The sequence below is a fragment of the Oncorhynchus kisutch genome, unplaced genomic scaffold, assembly GCF_002021735.2.
Source record: "Oncorhynchus kisutch isolate 150728-3 unplaced genomic scaffold, Okis_V2 Okis09a-Okis19a_hom, whole genome shotgun sequence".
Classification (NCBI taxonomy): Eukaryota; Metazoa; Chordata; class Actinopteri; order Salmoniformes; family Salmonidae; genus Oncorhynchus; species Oncorhynchus kisutch.
The window spans coordinates 7,322,164-7,334,221 of NW_022261985.1; the positions used below are offsets into that span (position 1 = coordinate 7,322,164).

At 41.8% G+C, this 12,058-nt stretch overlaps 1 protein-coding gene across 1 annotated transcript in view; it reads right to left on the reverse strand.

Annotated features, from left to right (window-relative positions):
* LOC116360523 (voltage-dependent calcium channel subunit alpha-2/delta-4-like) overlaps positions 1–12,058 on the reverse strand; it is a 41,474-nt gene that overhangs the window by 9,515 nt on the left and 19,901 nt on the right. The window contains exons 15-16 of the mRNA XM_031815230.1: positions 7,925–8,017; positions 2,900–2,917 (exon numbers count right to left, since the gene is read on the reverse strand). Coding sequence (XP_031671090.1) covers positions 2,900–2,917; positions 7,925–8,017 — 111 coding nt within the window. The remainder of the gene's footprint in view (positions 1–2,899; positions 2,918–7,924; positions 8,018–12,058) is intronic.

Here is a 12,058-nt window from a genome sequence, read left to right on the forward strand (position 1 = left end):
TCTATAAGCATTTAAAAGGCATTTTAATGAAAGCTTTCATAAAGTGTTGCCAAAATGTTGAAATCAGTTGTAAAGCAAGAAGCCAGTGCAGAGCGAGGAAGAGAGGCTGGGATCTACGGGATTATAATCTACTGTCTTGGTCCTAGTTCAAATGATCTGCAGGATTATAATCTACTGTCTTGGTCCTAGTTAAAATGATCTACAGGATTATAATCTACTGTTTTGGTCCTAGTTAAAATGATCTACAGGATTATAATCTACTGTCTTGATCCTAGTTAAAATGATCTACAGGATTATAATCTACTGTCTTGGTCCTAGTTCAAATGATCTACAGGATTATAATCTACTGTCTTGGTCCTAGTTAAAATGATCTACAGGATTATAATCTGTTTTGGTCCTAGTTAAAATGATCTACTGGATTATAATCTACTGTCTTGGTCCTAGTTAAAATGATCTACTGGATTATAATCTACTGTCTTGGTCCTAGTTAAAATGATCTACAGGATTATAATCTACTGTCTTGGTCCTAGTTAAAATGATCTACAGGATTATAATCTACTGTCTTGGTCCTAGTTAAAATGATCTACAGGATTATAATCTACTGTCTTGGTCCTAGTTAAAATGATCTACAGGATTATAATCTGTTTTGGTCCTAGTTAAAATGATCTACTGGATTATAATCTACTGTCTTGGTCCTAGTTAAAATGATCTACAGGATTATAATCTACTGTCTTGGTCCTAGTTAAAATGATCTACAGGATTATAATCTACTGTCTTGGTCCTAGTTAAAATGATCTACAGGATTATAATCTACTGTCTTGGTCCTAGTTAAAATGATCTGCAGGATTATAATCTACTGTCTTGGTCCTAGTTAAAATGACCTGCAGGATTATAATCTACTGTCTTGGTCCTAGTTAAAATGATCTACAGGATTATAATCTGTTTTGGTCCTAGTTAAAATGATCTACTGGATTATAATCTACTGTCTTGGTCCTAGTTAAAATGATCTACAGGATTATAATCTACTGTCTTGGTCCTAGTTAAAATGATCTACAGGATTATAATCTACTGTCTTGGTCCTAGTTAAAATGATCTACAGGATTATAATCTACTGTCTTGGTCCTAGTTAAAATGATCTACAGGATTATAATCTACTGTCTTGGTCCTAGTTAAAATGATCTACTGGATTATAATCTACTGTCTTGGTCCTAGTTAAAATGATCTACAGGATTATAATCTACTGTCTTGGTCCTAGTTAAAATGATCTACAGGATTATAATCTACTGTCTTGGTCCTAGTTAAAATGATCTACAGGATTATAATCTACTGTCTTGGTCCTAGTTAAAATGATCTACAGGATTATAATCTACTGTCTTGGTCCTAGTTAAAATGATCTACAGGATTATAATCTACTGTCTTGGTCCTAGTTAAAATGATCTACAGGATTATAATCTACTGTCTTGGTCCTAGTTAAAATGACCTACTGGATTATAATCTACTGTCTTGGTCCTAGTTAAAATGATCTACAGGATTATAATCTACTGTCTTGGTCCTAGTTAAAATGACCTGCAGGATTATAATCTACTGTCTTGGTCCTGGTTAAAAATTATCTGCAGGATTATAATCTACTGTCTTGGTCCTAGTTCAAATGACCTACAGGATTATAATCTGTTTTGGTCCTAGTTAAAATGATCTACTGGATTATAATCTACTGTCTTGGTCCTAGTTAAAATGATCTACTGGATTATAATCTACTGTCTTGGTCCTAGTTAAAATTACCTGCAGGATTATAATCTACTGTCTTGGTCCTAGTTAAAAATGATCTGCAGGATTATAATCTACTGTCTTGGTCCTAGTTACAATGATCTACTGGATTATAATCTACTGTCTTGGTCCTAGTTAAAATGATCTACAGGATTATAATCTACTGTCTTGGTCCTAGTTAAAATGACCTACTGGATTATAATCTACTGTCTTGATCCTAGTTAAAATGATCTACTGGATTATAATCTACTGTCTTGGTCCTAGTTAAAATGATCTACTGGATTATAATCTACTGTCTTGGTCCTAGTTAAAATTACCTGCAGGATTATAATCTACTGTCTTGGTCCTAGTTAAAAATGATCTGCAGGATTATAATCTACTGTCTTGGTCCTAGTTCAAATGACCTACAGGATTATAATCTGTTTTGGTCCTAGTTAAAATGATCTACAGGATTATAATCTACTGTCTTGGTCCTAGTTAAAATGACCTACAGGATTATAATCTACTCTCTTGGTCCTAGTTAAAATGACCTACAGGATTATAATCTACTGTCTTGGTCCTAGTTAAAATGATCTACAGGATTATAATCTACTGTCTTGGTCCTAGTTAAAATGACCTACAGGATTATAATCTACTGTCTTGGTCCTAGTTAAAATGACCTACAGGATTATAATCTACTGTCTTGGTCCTAGTTAAAATGACCTACAGGATTATAATCTACTGTCTTGGTCCTAGTTAAAAGCTTTAACTAAACCAAAGTAGATCATTTTAAGATTGTTCTATACATCAGTTGGGGTCTATATCAGCTTCAATATGAGGTCCTAAACCTGGCATGAAAGGTCATCATTATAGCTGTAGCTGTGTGGGCTAATATAGTCTAAATGTCTGCCTTGGGGTAAATTGAGCCAATGGCAAATTGAGCAAATTGAAGGGTTTTCTTGTGTAATGCAAGGCATTATCGCTGGGATAGGATCTACAGGATTATAATCTACTGTCTTGATCCTAGTTAAAAGCTTTTCTTCTGCAAGGGATAGAGATGCAGAAGCCGGTCCATTGAAGCTTGCTTTTTGCAATGAAAATAAACCTTTAAGACCAAAATGAACCAAAATCAGGTCATTTTCTGTCATGTACTGACTTGGAGAAGACCTTTGGTCTGGAAACACAGGAGTTGGGAGGGTCACAGGTCACAAGAAGGGGTGAGGGGTATGTGGTAAAATACAGAGAGTTAGCCAGATTCAGAAAGCAACCATGTCAGAAGAACAATGTGTTGTTGAAGCAGTGTGTAGAGGGGAGAGTGGGGTGAATTGATCCATGTGGTAAATTGAGCCAAAGGGGTAAATTGATCCATGTGGTAAATTGAGCCAAAGGGGTAAATTGAGCCAAAGGGGTAAATTGAGCCAAAGGGATAAATTGAGCCAAAGGGGTAAATTGATCCAAAGGGGTAAATTGAGCCACCCTTGTTCTAGGAAACAATACACCACATGAATCATTTAACCAAATATTTAGGAAGAGGTGTTCATTTCATGGAGTCTGTGAAGGAAGAAACCACATGGAAAAAGGGGTAAGGAAGTTACAGTAGGTCAAAACCCAGACTTTCCCCGAGTCAAATGAATGTGCTGTTATACAGTAGTAATGCTGGTATCTAAAACTAAGTAGATCGTTTTAGGATTGTTCTATACATCAGTTGGGGTCGATATAAACTTCAATATGAGGTCCTAAACCTGGCATGAAAGGTCATCATTGTAGTTGTAGCTGCGTGGGCTAATATAGTCTAAATGTTTGCCTTGGGGTAAATTGAGCCAATGGCCATGGGGTAAATTGAGCCAATGGCCTTGGGGTAAATTGAGCCAATGGCCTTGGGGTAAATTGAGCCAATGGCCTTGGGGTAAATTGAGCCAATGGCCTTGGGGTAAATTGAGCCAATGGCCTTGGGGTAAATTGAGCCAATGGCCTTGGGGTAAATTGAGCCAATGGCCTTGGGGTAAATTGAGCCAATGGCCTTGGGGTAAATTGAGCCAATGGCCATGAGGTAAATTGAGCCAATGGCCATGAGGTAAATTGAGCCAATGGCCATGAGGTAAATTGAGCCAATGGCCATGGGGTAAATTGAGCCAATGGCCTTGGGGTAAATTGAGCCAATGGCCTTGGGGTAAATTGGGCCAATGGCCATGGGGTAAATTGAGCCAATGGCCTTGGGGTAAATTGAGCCAAAGGGGTAAATTGAGCCAAAGGGGTAAATTGAGCCAAAGGGATAAATTGAGCCAAAGGGGTAAATTGATCCAAAGGGGTAAATTGAGCCACCCTTGTTCTAGGAAACAATACACCACATGAATCATTTAACCAAATATTTAGGAAGAGGTGTTCATTTCATGGAGTCTGTGAAGGAAGAAACCACATGGAAAAAGGGGCAAGGAAGTTACAGTAGGTCAAAACCCAGACTTTCCCCGAGTCAAATGAATGTGCTGTTATACAGTAGTAATGCTGGTATCTAAAACTAAGTAGATCGTTTTAGGATTGTTCTATACATCAGTTGGGGTCGATATAAACTTCAATATGAGGTCCTAAACCTGGCATGAAAGGTCATCATTGTAGTTGTAGCTGCGTGGGCTAATATAGTCTAAATGTTTGCCTTGGGGTAAATTGAGCCAATGGCCATGGGGTAAATTGAGCCAATGGCCTTGGGGTAAATTGAGCCAATGGCCTTGGGGTAAATTGAGCCAATGGCCTTGGGGTAAATTGAGCCAATGGCCTTGGGGTAAATTGAGCCAATGGCCTTGGGGTAAATTGAGCCAATGGCCTTGGGGTAAATTGAGCCAATGGCCATGAGGTAAATTGAGCCAATGGCCATGAGGTAAATTGAGCCAATGGCCATGAGGTAAATTGAGCCAATGGCCATGGGGTAAATTGAGCCAATGGCCTTGGGGTAAATTGAGCCAATGGCCTTGGGGTAAATTGGGCCAATGGCCATGGGGTAAATTGAGCCAATGGCCTTGGGGTAAATTGGGCCAATGGCCATGGGGTAAATTGAGCCAATGGCCTTGGGGTAAATTGAGCCAATGGCCATGGGGTAAGTTGAGCCAATGGCCTTGGGGTAAATTGAGCCAATGGCCATGGGGTAAGTTGAGCCAATGGCCTTGGGGTAAATTGAGCCAATGGCCATGGGGTAAATTGAGCCAATGGCCTTGGGGTAAATTGAGCCAATGGCCATGGGTAAATTGAGCCAATGGCCATGGGTAAATTGAGCCAATGGCCTTGGGGTAAATTGAGCCAATGGCCATGAGGTAAGTTGAGCCAATGGCCTTGGGGTAAATTGAGCCAATGGCCTTGGGGTAAATTGAGCCAATGGCCTTGGGGTAAATTGAGCCAATGGCCTTGGGGTAAATTGAGCCAATGGCCTTGGGGTAAATTGAGCCAATGGCCTTGGGGTAAATTGAGCCAATGGCCTTGGGGTAAATTGAGCCAATGGCCTTGGGGTAAATTGAGCCAATGGCCATGGGGTAAATTGAGCCAATGGCCTTGGGGTAAATTGAGCCAATGGCCATGGGTAAATTGAGCCAATGGCCTTGGGGTAAATTGAGCCAATGGCCATGAGGTAAATTGAGCCAATGGCCATGGGGTAAATTGAGCCAATGGCCATGGGTAAATTGAGCCAATGGCCATGGGTAAATTGAGCCAATGGCCATGAGGTAAATTGAGCCAATGGCCATGAGGTAAATTGAGCCAATGGCCTTGGGGTAAATTGAGCCAATGGCCATGAGGTAAATTGAGCCAATGGCCATGAGGTAAATTGAGCCAATGGCCATGAGGTAAATTGAGCCAATGTAAGTGTTTTCTTCCCAGGCGTAAGGTACCATCTCTGGGATATGAGGTAACAACAGGGCCTGTGTTAAAAGTGATTCAAAATCACAAAGGGTTTGTTAGGTATTAAGCCTGTGTTAAAAGATGCATAAAAAAAATAATAATGGATGGAACGGAGCGAATGGAATGGCCTCAAACACATGGAAACCATGGAAACCATGTGATTGATATATGTGATACCATTCCACTAATGTCGCTCCAGCCAGTACCACAAGCCTGTACTCCCCAATTAAGGTTCCACCAACCGCCAGTGGACCCGGCAGTACCTTCTTCACCCACTAGAGGGTGATGAAAGTCCACAGGAGCATATTTCTGAAGGTAATATCAATTCAAGGGGCTATAGGTCATATCAATTCAAGGGGCTATAGGTCATATCAATTCAAGGGGCTATAGGTCATATCAATTCAAGGGGCTATAGGTCATATCAATTCAAGGGGCTATAGGTAATATTAATTCAAGGGGTTATAGGTCATATCAATTCAAGGGGCTATAGGTCATATCAATTCAAGGGGCTATAGGTCATATCAATTCAAGGGGCTATAGGTCATATCAATTCAAGGGGCTATAGGTCATATCAATTCAAGGGGCTATAGGTCATATCAATTCAAGGGGCTATAGGTAATATTAATTCAAGGGGTTATAGGTCATATCAATTCAAGGGGCTATAGGTCATATCAATTCAAGGGGCTATAGGTCATATCAATTCAAGGGGCTATAGGTCATATCAATTCAAGGGGCTATAGGTCATATCAATTCAAGGGGCTATAGGTAATATTAATTCAAGGGGTTATAGGTCATATCAATTCAAGGGGCTATAGGTCATATCAATTCAAGGGGCTATAGGTCATATCAATTCAAGGGGCTATAGGTCATATCAATTCAAGGGGCTATAGGTCATATCAATTCAAGGGGCTATAGGTCATATCAATTCAAGGGGCTATAGGTCATATCAATTCAAGGGGTAATATCTCCACAAAGGAAACAACCCAAACACGTCCCTCAGCAATAAGAGCAATAACCCGGCCATCCCTGTCCACCTGAGTCGGCAAGTTCCTTTTCAAAACAAATTTCAAATCAAACGGTTGGGTCCCAAATGCTTCTAAACCAGAGTCCATAGGGCCTATATAATACACTACCTCTAAACCAGAGTCCATAGGGCCTATATAATACACTACCTCTAAACCAGAGTCCATAGGGCCTATATAATACACTACCTCTAAACCAGAGTCCATAGGGCCCGGTCAAAAGTACTGCCCATATGGAATAGGGTAGCGTCTGGGACTCAGTCAGTCTCCAGGCTGATATCTTCAGACCCATCAAACACAGAGCCTCCTAATGGACCCTGTAGACACTCTAGACATACACCTGTTAAGGTCAACAAAGAGCTGCTGGCCCACAACTCCCCCTCACAGAGGAGAATTACACAATGAGTGACGGGAGCAATCAGATGACTGATAACTAGTGGGATTATGTTGCGGTGTCAGTCACTCTGAGACTAAACCCTGCCTGGCAGGAGGGCACTGCCAGGGAAGAGTCCTGAAGAGCCCTAACAAGGACAGTTACTAGAGAGATAAGAGTCTCTCTGAGATTAGAGTAGGCTATAGAAAGACTAGTCCGTTTCTACAGACAGACTGAATAACAGAGAAAATCTCCTTTTGGCAGGTAGGGGTTTATAGCAATCCTGCTACAGTCATGGTATCTTCTGACTGTTATACTGTAGAAAGGACTCACCCACCCACCCACCAACTCACTCATCCACTCACTCACTCACCAACTCACTCACCCACCAACTCACTCACCCACCAACTCACTCACCCACTCACTCACCAACTCACTCACCAACTCACTCACCAACTCACTCACTCACCAACTCACTCACTCACCAACTCACTCTCTCACCAACTCACTCTCTCACCAACTCACTCTCTCACCAACTCACTCTCTCACCAACTCACTCTCTCACCAACTCACTCACTCACCCACTCACCCACCCACCCACCAACTCACTCACTCACCAGCTCACTCAACAGCTCACTCACTCACTCACTCACCCACCAACTCACCCACCCACCAACTCACCCACCCACCAACTCACCCACCCATAATAAATGTAGCCACCTATGTAGAGCAGAGACAACCCAGTAAAACAACAGATGACAACCCAATGTGTTTCAGTACTGTAGGTAACCCAGTGTGTTTCAGTACTGTAGGTAACCCAGTGTGTTTCAGTACTGTAGGTAACCCAGTGTGTTTCAGTACTGTAGGTAACCCAGTGTGTTTCAGTACTGTAGGTTTGACTTACTTGGCAACGCGTTTCTCAATGCCCACGTATCTGGTGACCCTCATCAGACCAGACCGGGTGCCCAGGAACGCAGTCTCCACCCCCTCGTCCATACTGAACACACAGAGGAGAGACAAGGAGGGGCAGTAACACTACGGCTGAAAACCAGACATACATTCAAATCTAAACAAGGATGTAGAGCATTTATCAACAGATAATAAATATGGGATATATTGGTAGTGTGGTACGTTACAGTACTGTTACCAACCCAGATGGAGTATAGTAGTGGAGTAGTATGGTAGTACGGTACGTTACAGTACTGTTACCAACCCAGATGGAGTATAGTAGTGGAGTAGTATGGTAGTATGGTACGTTACAGTACTGTTACCAACCCAGATGGAGTATAGTAGTGGAGTAGTATGGTAGTGTGGTACGTTACAGTACTGTTACCAACCCAGATGGAGTATAGTAGTGGAGTAGTATGGTACGTTACAGTACTGTTACCAACCCAGATGGAGTATAGTAGTGGAGTAGTGTGGTAGTATGGTACGTTACAGTACTGTTACCAACCCAGATGGAGTATAGTAGTGGAGTAGTATGGTAGTATGGTACGTTACAGTACTGTTACCAGGTGGAGTATAGTAGTGGAGTAGTATGGTACGTTATAGTACTGTTACCAACCCAGATGGAGTATAGTAGTGGAGTAGTGTGGTAGTATGGTACGTTACAGTACTGTTACCAACCCAGATGGAGTATAGTAGTGGAGTAGTATGGTAGTATGGTACGTTACAGTACTGTTACCAACCCAGATGGAGTATAGTAGTGGAGTAGTATGGTAGTATGGTACGTTATAGTACTGTTACCAACCCAGATGGAGTATAGTAGTGGAGTAGTATGGTAGTATGGTACGTTATAGTACTGTTACCAACCCAGATGGAGTATAGTAGTGGAGTAGTATGGTACGTTACAGTACTGTTACCAACCCAGATGGAGTATAGTAGTGGAGTAGTATGGTACGTTACAGTACTGTTACCAACCCAGATGGAGTATAGTAGTGGAGTAGTATGGTACGTTACAGTACTGTTACCAACCCAGATGGAGTATAGTAGTGGAGTAGTGTGGTAGTGTGGTAGTATGGTACGTTACAGTACTGTTACCAACCCAGATGGAGTATAGTAGTGGAGTAGTGTGGTAGTATGGTACGTTACAGTACTGTTACCAACCCAGATGGAGTATAGTAGTGGAGTAGTATGGTAGTATGGTACGTTACAGTACTGTTACCAACCCAGATGGAGTATAGTAGTGGAGTAGTATGGTAGTATGGTACGTTACAGTACTGTTACCAACCCAGATGGAGTATAGTAGTGGAGTAGTATGGTAGTATGGTACATTACAGTACTGTTACCAACCCAGATGGAGTATAGTAGTGGAGTAGTATGGTAGTATGGTACGTTACAGTACTGTTACCAACCCAGATGGAGTATAGTAGTGGAGTAGTATGGTAGTATGGTACGTTACAGTACTGTTACCAACCCAGATGGAGTATAGTAGTGGAGTAGTATGGTAGTATGGTACGTTATAGTACTGTTACCAACCCAGATGGAGTATAGTAGTGGAGTAGTATGGTAGTATGGTACGTTATAGTACTGTTACCACTGGTGTGGTAGTGTGGTAGTATGGTACGTTACAGTACTGTTACCAACCCAGATGGAGTATAGTAGTGGAGTAGTATGGTAGTATGGTACGTTATAGTACTGTTACCACTGGTGTGGTAGTGTGGTAGTATGGTACGTTACAGTACTGTTACCAACCCAGATGGAGTATAGTAGTGGAGTAGTATGGTAGTATGGTACGTTATAGTACTGTTACCACTGGTGTGGTAGTGTGGTAGTATGGTACGTTATAGTACTGTTACCAGGTGGAGTATAGTAGTGGAGTAGTATGGTAGTATGGTACGTTATAGTACTGTTACCAACCCAGATGGAGTATAGTAGTGGAGTAGTATGGTAGTATGGTACGTTATAGTACTGTTACCACTGGTGTGGTAGTGTGGTAGTATGGTACGTTACAGTACTGTTACCAACCCAGATGGAGTATAGTAGTGGAGTAGTATGGTAGTATGGTACGTTATAGTACTGTTACCAACCCAGATGGAGTATAGTAGTGGAGTAGTATGGTAGTATGGTACGTTATAGTACTGTTACCACTGGTGTGGTAGTGTGGTAGTATGGTACGTTACAGTACTGTTACCAACCCAGATGGAGTATAGTAGTGGAGTAGTATGGTAGTATGGTACGTTATAGTACTGTTACCACTGGTGTGGTAGTGTGGTAGTATGGTACGTTACAGTACTGTTACCAACCCAGATGGAGTATAGTAGTGGAGTAGTATGGTAGTATGGTACGTTATAGTACTGTTACCACTGGTGTGGTAGTGTGGTAGTATGGTACGTTATAGTACTGTTACCAGGTGGAGTATAGTAGTGGAGTAGTATGGTACGTTATAGTACTGTTACCAGGTGGAGTATAGTAGTGGAGTAGTATGGTAGTGTGGTAGTATGGTACGTTACAGCACTGTTACCACTGGTGTGGTAGTGTGGTAGTGTGGTAGTATGGTACGTTATAGTACTGTTACCAGGTGGAGTATAGTAGTGGAGTAGTATGGTAGTGTGGTAGTATGGTACGTTACAGCACTGTTACCACTGGTGTGGTAGTGTGGTAGTATGGTATGTTACAACACTGTTACCAACCCAGATGGAGTATAGTAGTATGGTATGTTACAGCACTGTTACCAGGTGGAGTATAGTAGTGGAGTAGTATGGTAGTGTAGTGGTGTGGTAGTATGGTACGTTACAGCACTGTTACCAACCCAGATGGAGTATAGTAGTATGGTATGTTACAGCACTGTTACCAACCCAGGTGGAGTATAGTAGTATGGTATGTTACAGCACTGTTACCAGGTGGAGTATAGTAGTATGGTATGTTACAGCACTGTTACCAGGTGGAGTATAGTAGTATGGTATGTTACAGCACTGTTACCAACCCAGGTGGAGTATAGTAGTGGAGTAGTGTGGTAGTATGGTACGTTATAGTACTGTTACCACTGGTGTGGTAGTGTGGTATGTTACAGCACTGTTACCAACCCAGATGGAGTATAGTAGTGGAGTAGTATGGTATGTTACAGCACTGTTACCAACCCAGATGGAGTATAGTAGTGGAGTAGTGTGGTAGTGTGGTAGTATGGTATGTTACAGCACTGTTACCAACCCAGATGGAGTATAGTAGTGGAGTAGTGTGGTAGTGTGGTAGTATGGTATGTTACAGCACTGTTACCAACCCAGATGGAGTATAGTAGTGGAGTAGTGTGGTAGTGTGGTAGTATGGTATGTTACAGCACTGTTACCAACCCAGATGGAGTATAGTAGTGGAGTAGTGTGGTAGTGTGGTAGTATGGTATGTTACAGCACTGTTACCAACCCAGATGGAGTATAGTAGTGGAGTAGTGTGGTAGTGTGGTAGTATGGTATGTTACAGCACTGTTACCAACCCAGATGGAGTATAGTAGTGGAGTAGTGTGGTAGTGTGGTAGTATGGTATGTTACAGCACTGTTACCAACCCAGATGGAGTATAGTAGTGGAGTAGTGGAGTAGTGTGGTAGTGTGGTAGTATGGTACGTTACAGCACTGTTACCAACCCAGGTGGAGTATAGTAGTGGAGTAGTATGGTAGTTAGGTACATTATAGTACTGTTACCACTGGTGTGGTAGTGTGGTAGTGTGGTAGTGTGGTAGTATGGCAGCATGGTAGTATGGTAGTGTGGTAGTGTGGTAGTATAGTAGCATGGTAGTATGGTATGTTACAGCACTGTTACCAACCCAGATGGAGTATAGTAGTGGAGTAGTATGGTAGTGTGGTAGTGTGGTATGTTACAGTACTGTTACCAACCCAAATGGATTATAGTAGTGGAGTAGTATGGTAGTGTGGTAGTGTGGTAGTATAGTAGCATGGTAGTATGGTAGTATGGTAGTGTGGTAGTGTGGTAGTATAGTAGCATGGTAGTATGGTATGTTACAGTACTGTTACCAACCCAAATGGATTATAGTAGTGGAGTAGTATGGTAGTGTGGTAGTGTGGTAGTGAAGTAGTGTGGTAGTGT